At 32.5% G+C, this 9,963-nt stretch overlaps 1 protein-coding gene across 1 annotated transcript; it reads left to right on the top strand.

The window, feature by feature from the left end:
• On the top strand, positions 6,241-9,685 carry LOC105171879 (receptor like protein kinase S.2). The gene has a single exon (XM_011093131.2). The coding sequence runs from the start codon at positions 6,816-6,818 to the stop codon at positions 9,285-9,287; it is 2,472 nt and encodes an 823-aa protein (XP_011091433.1). The 5' UTR covers positions 6,241-6,815; the 3' UTR covers positions 9,288-9,685.

Below are 9,963 nucleotides of genomic sequence, written 5' to 3'. Positions count from 1 at the left end.
CTTTTTTATCCTCAACACAAACTTTAAACATTTCAATCAATATATGTCTCTTTCTCCTTCAATTTTCGGTACAAAAACAAAATTCTGAGATAGGGACTTCTTCATCTTTCCATGTGTAAGCAATTTGTCATTTTCATTTCCCAACTTTCTTCCATTATTTGAAACTATATAATTTATGTGAAGAAATATTAGGAATTACGTATCGTGCAAAAATTTCATATCTTCCGAATGTAAAAAGTAACGAAAGTGTGAATCGGACATATTTCATTTAATGGACGTTTCGATTTTGAGGTGCTTTAGCATTCGTTGTTTTGGTAGTTTTACACTCAATGCATATAGAAGATGACTTGATCGAAAGATGGTTTTCGACGTCTCTTTTTCTTTTTTCACCGCTGAATGATATTTTAGCTTAGTGATTAAGGTTGATATCTCATAACTTAGTTTGAGGTCATGAGTTTGATTCTGTCGGATGTATAGGTGTTTGTTTTACTTTTATTTGAGTTTATTTTTGGGTTAATCTCTTGAAATTTGATATAATTACACGTATAATTTTTTTATGATTTCAGAAATTACATTTAGCATATTTGTGGTTTGCTTTTGTTTAATAAATAAATTCATCCGTTAGTAAAAATAAACTGAATTTGCTGATATTAATAAAAAAATTGAATAAAAATTGATATTTACCACCGATTGACTTATTACTGATTTATAGCAAGTCAAGTAATTTTTTTCTGACTAAACTACCCTTATAACGGGGAAAATATTCATCTTCACATGCATTAACATATGAAGACGTATCATGATAATTCGATCATAAGAAAATTTATTTAATCTGCAATAATAAGTCAATAAGGGGTAAATATAAATTTTTATTTTATTTTACTTTATTTGTTAATATAAGCAAGTTCGGTAAAACTTGACTAACAAATGGACTTATTGTTAGATAGAAACAAGCCTAAAGGTACTAAATATAATTTCTCAAATCACAAGAAGTTTACGTGTAATCACACTAAACCTCAAGAAGAGGGAGTGTAATTATCCTTATATTTTTTGTCAAAACGCTTTACTAGATAAGAAAATTTTGGAACTCATAAGCTGCTCCAACCCCTCATCTACAGTTAGTACCCGATGCATGCCGGTATCATCAACTCTAGACGAGAAGCTTTGAGAGGACACCTGACTTCATTCTTACAAATGCTACTGAATAATGCAACATGTGAGACAACTAAGCCTGTGATCTACGATTTGTTCTAATATTTAATCTCACATTTTTAATATATATATATATATATATTAAGATAATAAATACATAATTATATTAATATTTTAAATAAATAGAGCAATATATCAATTAAAGAAATACTTTAATTTATTAGAAAGAACAAAATAAATTAATATAAAATAAGACAAATACCCATTACATTGCGCGCTGTGTCAGATGACATGCGCCATTAGTGGCCTCAAATGGGGAGACATTAGCCAGACACCCAATGCAAAAAATTCTAAGCTAGCAACTTTACGAGACATATTGTCTCCCTTAAATCAACTATACTATGAAATTATGACCAAGCTGCACAAATTGTTTTCCTTCTTATTTTATGCTAATGTGTTCATCTTAATTATTTAACAACTAACAGGGTATTTGGATAAGATTATTTGAAATATTTTTAAAATTTCAAAAATATTAAATTTTATTTTTAAAAGAATTTTTTTTAAAATATTTAAAAAAAATAGAATGTAAGAGTTTATAAAATGTTAGCTACGATGTTTGGCATAATAACTTTTTTATATTGCAATAATGAGAAAATGGATAACCAAAATTATTAGAACTTAGGATTGTGTAAAAAATATTTCTATTGGGGGCAAAAATAAAATCAATTATATGAATAGTAAATGTTTATATCAAATAAAATATGAGGGTGTTTTGGTCTTTTAAGATGTTAAAATTAAATAATTTTTAAAAAATCCTGTAAAAACAAATGGGTTGAGCTTATTACTTTTTCTAAGATCTTATAAAATATTAAAACATCTCATTTTGAAATTTTATATTTTTTTAAAAAAAATTACTTGACATTTTGAGACAGCTTATAAACTTTCAATATTTTATAATATATTTTGAAAAACTTATAAGTTCAACCGAACACCTTTAAGAATCTCTTGTTCACTATATTTCATTACTCTTCTTTTGATACACGAAAATCATTCAATATATACGGAAAAAAAAAAATCAATGCTAAAATCAGTCTCAAAGCTTTTTATTAAGTAAAATTTTTGTTGTTAATCTATATTATTTAACATATATTTTATACAATTCGTTGCTAAATTCGTTAGCAAGTAAATTTTTATTGCTAAATTCGTTAGCAAATAAATTTATTGTATTAAAATAATAAGAATTAATACGAGAATTTTGCTTGCTAATTAGCTCAACGCAATATTTTTTGTTGCTATCGATCAACCATTTTCTTATGGTGTTTATTTTTTCTAATATTTTGATATTTTACTAGTTGAATAAGACCTCGTTGTCGTCTTTTTTACACTGGATTTTAACTAACGAACTATCATAAAAAGCCTTTGATATAATTAATAAATAAAAAATATATTTAATGTATAAATTAATATTCCTTTTGTGCAAGCAATAGGGTTTTATTGCAATAACAAATAATAAACTTTTTAAAGGACTAATTAAAAAAGTAACTGTAATAACAAATGTGAAGAACCCTCAAAATATTTGGCTTCACAACTTACAAATGGAGAATAAATCTTGGAACAAAGGGAATCAATTTCTTGGGGGAAATTGCAGTTTTTGGTCATATATGTTACGATCTTTTTCAATTTAATTTTTTTTTTCGATAAATTTAATTTAATTTTACTTATTATGATTTCTTATATTGTATCTCAAAAATTGAAAGTTTTCTCACTGTTAGTTTCCGCGTGCATTTTTCATTCAATAATTAATAGAAATTTTACAAAAAAAAGGCTAATGACTCTATTAGTTATTGGACAAAAAAATACATATAAGAACTAAAATGAAGAAAAATGTCAAACTTATGAGATGAAATAAAAAAAAAAAAACTTCACAAATAAATCTAAATAATAATAATAAAAAAACGTAAAATATGAAACAAAAATTTACAATTTTTTCCCAATTTCTTACAATGTGTAAAACTAGGAACAATAATTTCGTGGATAAGCATTTGTTTTCAGTTATCCATAAGCATCATAAACTTAACTTTCTTCCACATATGAGTCTTAATAAGACAATTTCTCTAACTAACTTATCAACACAATGCGGCTTACGATTTGATCGATATATCATTATATATTGTATTACGTGCTTTAATTTTATATAAGTATTACAGTCTTATTCTAAAAAAGACACGTCACCAAGAAAAAAAAAACATTGGTGCTCAATCAAAATAATATAAGTATTTTTGCAAATAACTATTTGAGTTCCACTAATAAAGTTTTAATTTAGTGATTAAGTTTGAGGAACATGAATTAGTAGAAATTCATGATTCAGTCTCACCAAATATGTAGGTATTTATTTCACTTTATATAATTTCATCGTAATTTATTATTTCACTGTTCTCACTAGAAAAAATATGATTTTTCATCATGGTTAATTACTATGGTCAAAAGAAAAAAAAATGTGATAAATACAAATCAATCATGGCTTCGCAATAGCCATTAGCCGTTGTTTCTGCAAGTGTGGCTAAAACATAACAAATGTTTTAGCTATGACTAGAAACCACGACAAATATTAATTAATTGTGGTAAAAATTTGAGTTTTTACTTTGATTTGTTTAAGTGTGGTTAATAATATTGATTTACCACGAACTTAACACCATAATCATTTATATTGTAGCAAAAATTTAATGCTTCGATAGTGTCTTTATAATTATCATTTTATTGATATTTTGTGATGTAATAATAGAATTACCGCTTATATATATATATATATAATTAATCTAAATCTTCCACAATAAATCAGTACTATATTTTTATTGTAATTTATTCATAAAACCCACGTATATAATATTTAAAAAAAATTATGAAGAACATGAATCTATATTCGAAATATGCGTACATAAATTACAATATAAAACACAATATTATTTTATAATAAAAAAAAACTATACCTCGTAATATAATATGAAAAATCTTTGTACCTACTTCAAAGATTGTACACTAATATCTAAATAGATTGTAGACTAACATTCTCCCCCACAAGTACATGTTTTTCCGACTTCTACTTAACCAAATCCAAGAAATTTTGTACCAAACACCACATACCACATAATAATTCAATGATGACTACACCATAAATCTATTACAATCAAGAAAGAAAAAAACATATAGTGGAGCAAGTAACAGATGAAATAAACAACATTTGAAGACTCCACATAGGTGATAGGACATCAACTTTAATTATTTTTCAGGGATAATTACAGTTTTAGTCCTGATATATGGTCTATTTATGTAAATTATTCTTGATTTTTGCATAATTATTGAAATTATCTTTGGCAATTGAAAAGTAAGGGTAGTTTGTGTAATAATGTTCACTTTTAGGAGAATATTGTATGTAACTTTTTTAAAAAATAGGAATAGTTTATATAAATGATGTCGACATTTCCAACGAATATATATTAAGGAATGCAAATGCAATTATCCCGTATTTTTAAATAATTTCGGGCCTAATAATAAGCTTTTCAACTTAATTCTATGTACATCAGATGATGCCCACAAACTACCATGTGGTCATACTCAACACATTTATCAATATTTGCTTAGCTTATAATCAATGACACGTCAGTAATATTAAAATATGGGGGTAAATTGCGCTTTACCACCTTCTATTTTGTTTATTATAAAAACTTACCTCCTATATTTCAAAAATTATCACTTGCACCCCTAAATTAATAGTCGATGCCATTGACTAACATTGTTATATTTAACGGTGCAATTATCATTTCACACCCACGAAATAAATAATTAATATTTTGATATTTGGAAAAATATCAAAGACTTTTATAAATTCAAATCATGTGGTTCATACCCTGGTTGAAGTCAATACTTGATTATTATTTTGGGCGTGGGTCTCGAAGACCTGCTCCAACCCATGGCGCACGAACTACAAACAATCCAAGGAGAAAATATGTTACGTGAAATTTATTCTTTTTGTTTTATCTAAAAAAAAAAGTCAAATAATTTAATCAATTCATATTTCATCTTGTTGTTCATGCCTCCATTCTTGAGTAATTTTCCAAAATTGAGTCTTGTATGTTGTGCCACTATGAATCACATGGATTATGATTAATCTAGGAGAACATTTTGCTGGAATGTTTCACATGGGATATTTTTCCATATAAAAGATTATATTTTTGATTATGTAATTATTAGCCGTTAGTATTTTTGATTTTATAATTTACTTAATTTATATATTTAGTTATTTTTTGAAGAATTTAATTTGAATATCTCACATTTGATCATTTTTTATAAATTTAGTTTGTGCTGACAATTTTGATTTCTTTCACATTGGAGTAGCTCTCATTTTTTATTCTGTGATTATAGATCGTTATGTCAACATAAAATTAAATTCGTCAAAAAAAGAACTAAAAGTGTAAATAAAATAAGTTATAAAGACCACAAATGCTAACAGTCTATAGTTGCAGGACTAAAAATATGAATTTGTCTTTCTTTATTTAAAAACTCGTTGTTGTTGCTCCGTTCCTGTGTGCATATAATAAATAATTTTTACATTTTAAAATATATTATATATAAGAGCAAAATATACAAATCAATACATTACAATAAAAAAGAAAAGAAAACTAGTTTATCTGTTAATGTATAATTTGAAAAGTGGAATGAGTTAATTCTCTTATTAGTCGACTGACATTTTTTACTTTACAAAAATTTGGTGGAATGGTATCATTAACCATCATTTGTGAGTACGAAACCTCTTTCTTTTTTATATTAGTATAGATTAGCAGCCGTTTGTCTTTGATATTGAAGACGATTGCAATAATCCGGTGGACAAAATGATAATTAAACCTACAAACTTATCTCATTAATAGTCAACTGCATTGATGAATTTTAAACTTCAAGGGGTAAATATTACAATAAGCAAAATACAGGGGTCAATATATATTTTATCTAAAATACATCACACGGGTTGGATTAGTTCCCTGTTGACGCTTCTGAAACCAAATTGCCAATTATTTATATGTACAGAAAAAATAAAAAGAAAAGAAAAGAAAGTGAAAGAAATCGAATAGTCAAAAGGCACCTTTTTGTGAGTGTTCCGTGAGGCTTTCTTGGCTATTAGTATGAGAAGCAGTTGTTTCTTGACATTTCTTCCTTTGATTGTATGATATTCAGCGTGTGTATCATTCAGCACTTTTAAGTTTAAACCAAGTTGTAATAAAAGAAACACCACTGCCCGCGTCTGAAACTTCCCATAAAAGTATGTGCAGACCATGAAAATTATAGTAAATGAGAAACAGACAACGGCAGCCCAGTGTGAACATCTTGGTGGAGTGCTGGTTTTTTTGTTCTGAAATTATATATATGTATATGTAAGAACCTTCTTTTCCAGCTCAGAAAAAGGGTAGGTGTTTAGTTGGCCGGTTCATCTTCATGCCACATAATTCAAACCTTTCAACCTAATCCTGTTTGAATTGAAGCACACCAAGAATCTGGTTCATCACATTTAATACTCTCGTGTTCGTTTTCAGAACTTTCCTCAAAAGCTTCTCTTCTGTTGCCAATGATCAACTAAAGTTGTTCAAGCAGCTCGTAACACCGTAGTTCCCACCATGCATCTAAAGAGCTTTTGCTTCATTTTACCTGCAGAATTTGATGAACCCAAAGAGGTTCATGGAAAGAAAGTCGCCAAGCTGTCAGGCCAAGAGTCGTCTAGTTGGGGCTGTAGCGCTCCGGCTCTTGATATCCTTCGTCGGTCTTTGCAGCGGTTCTTTGGCTTGAAATGGGTCAGTTTCTGTCACCAAGAAGTGCCGATTTCCGGGGTGTTCTTTGATGCAGAAGGCGTGCAGATTAAAGAGAAGGTTGGTGGAGAAAATCCGAGGATATTCAGCTACTCTGAGCTGTATATAGGCTCTAATGCATTCAATGAGAGTGAAGTTCTTGGGAGCGGAGGATTTGGCAGAGTTTACAGAGCGATTCTTCCTAGTGATGGAACGGTGGTTGCTGTGAAGTGCTTGGCGGAAAGAGGGGAGAGCTTTGAGAAGACTTTCATGGCGGAGCTGGTGGCTGTGGCTCATCTCCGCCACCGGAATCTTGTAAGGCTGAGGGGATGGTGTATTCACAACGAGGAGCTACTACTTGTTTACGACTACATGCCCAACCGGAGTCTTGACAGAGTACTCTTCAGAAGGCCGGAGAATGTGGACTCTGCTCCTCTCACTTGGGAGAGAAGGAAGAAGATAGTCAATGGTTTAGCAGCTGCTCTTAATTATCTCCATGAACAGCTGGAAACTCAGATAATACACCGAGACGTGAAGACGAGCAACGTTATGCTCGATTCCCATTATAATGCACGACTAGGCGACTTTGGCCTGGCTAGGTGGCTGGAACACGATCTTCAGTACAAGCCCAAGACACCGCCAGTACTGAAGAATCGACGGTTTCGATTGGAGGAGACCACAAGAATTGGTGGCACAATAGGGTACTTGCCACCTGAAAGCTTTCAGAAAAGAAGTGTAGCCACAGCAAAATCAGACGTCTTCAGCTTTGGAATAGTTGTGCTGGAAGTAGTTTCCGGGAGACGAGCTGTTGATCTCACATACCCTGATGATCAGATCATTCTCCTGGACTGGATCAGACGCCTTTCCGATGAGGGAGCGCTTCTGCAGGCTGGGGATACTCGACTCCAAGATGGGTCGTACAAACTCTCGGAGATGGAACGACTCATACGAGTTGGCCTTATGTGCACATTTCATGATCCTCAATCACGGCCGAGTATGAAATGGGTTATGGAAGTTCTTTCTGGCAACATATATGGTAAATTACCTGATCTTCCATCATTTCAATCCCACCCTCTTTACATCTCCCTATCATCCTCAACCAACACCAGCACGAGCAATACGGCAGCCACAAAATCATCTAGAACAACCAGTGGTAGTACAACTGCATTCCATTCATCGGACTTTGTCTCAGCTAATGCAGAAACCATTTATGTTAGTGCCGAGTCTGACACAAGCAGTATCGTCCCATCAAGTAATAGATGTCAGCCCAAAAAGACTTTCCCTGTTGTTGAAACTCCAAGAGTCATAACCTATGAGGAGATCATTTCTGCCACGAATAATTTCTCTGACTCACATAGGGTGGCAGAGGTCGACTTTGGAACTGCCTACCATGGCTTTCTTGAGAACCGTTACCATGTTATAGTGAAACGGCTGGGCATGAAGACTTGCCCTGCGTTGCGGATGAGATTCGCAAATGAATTTCAAAACTTGGGAAGGCTCCGCCATCGTAACCTGGTACAACTCCGTGGATGGTGCACTGAACAGGGGGAGATGCTCGTTGTTTATGATTACTCGGCAAATCGCCTTCTCAGCCACATTCTCTTCCATCATGAACATAAAAACTGGCAATCAGAGTTACACTGGCACCACAGATACAACATAATCAAATCACTTGCTTCTGCCATTTGCTATCTCCATGAGGAATGGGATGAGCAAGTGATTCACAGAAGTATCACATCTTCTGCAGTTATACTAGATCCAGACATGAACCCGAGGCTCGGTTCTTTCGCTCTTGCAGAGTTCCTAACAAGAAACGAGCACGGTCATCACATAGTTGTTGATAAGAAAAAATCTGTTCGAGGGATTTTTGGTTACATGTCACCAGAATATGTCGACTCTGGGGAAGCAACTACGATGGCTGATGTTTATAGCTTTGGGGTAGTGCTGCTTGAGGTGGTCACTGGGCGGATGGCAGTCGACTTTCGGCACAAGGATGTGCTGTTAGTAAAAAGTGTACGTGAATTCGAGGCGAGGAAAAGGCCATATCAAGAATTGGTGGATTGGAGGTTGGCTGGACGATATGATGATGGAGAACTTGTGAGGCTAATAAAATTGGGAATCGCATGCACAAGGTCAAATCCTGAGTTAAGACCAAGCATGAGGCAGATAGTAAGCATACTGGATGGTAATGATCAATGGTTTGTGGAGGCCAGGCAAAAGAAGGAGAAACGAGAAGAATGGAGACAGAGAAATGCGTCGGCTTTGAGTCTCATTAGACGAATTCAAGCGCTTGGAATACAGTGATATATGTAGATTGTATATTTATGTATGAGGTTTTGCAAACTAAAACTTATGTTGTTCTTGGTCTTTGTAGTTGAAGTGATTTTTGAAGTTCTTAGAAGATAAACTTGTATTGCTGACAGACGTTAGTGAGTAAACAAGCCATGTGTGAAATGATTTGTACATAATGCAAGCAGATTTGGGCACAGAGTTGTTTCCATCAAATTCATTGAGAAATGGTGCAGAGGAGTGAAAATTAACTACAGAAGAAACAACCAATTGCTCAAAACAGTGCTCATGTACACTTCAGAATAGATATATCAGATAGCAGTCTAACCTCATTTCAAATTGTTTCCCAGCTTCTCTCTTGTTCTTCACTTACATATAAATCTATTAAGCTGGACCGCCATCATTAGGCTCAATCCCAACCCAACTCGTGCTTTTCCATTTTTGTCCAAGCCTGTTTCTTCTGCATAGTTGAAGATGTGAGAAAGCCAGTATTGGATGGGCTAACATAAAGGTTAATACTATAGATCTAGTGCTATAGCAGGGAAGATAAGTCCGTTAAGAAAATTGAATTAGAATCCAACTTCTGTGGAATTCTAGCAGGGAAATCATTAGATGTCTAAATTTCAACATAAGAGTCGATAACTAAATTGCACCCTCATCATGTGCAAGGGATTTCTCCTAGCAAAAGCCT

Source organism: Sesamum indicum, linkage group LG10 (assembly GCF_000512975.1).
Source record: "Sesamum indicum cultivar Zhongzhi No. 13 linkage group LG10, S_indicum_v1.0, whole genome shotgun sequence".
Lineage (NCBI taxonomy): Eukaryota > Viridiplantae > Streptophyta > Magnoliopsida > Lamiales > Pedaliaceae > Sesamum > Sesamum indicum.
This window is presented reverse-complemented; position numbering and strand designations above follow the sequence as displayed.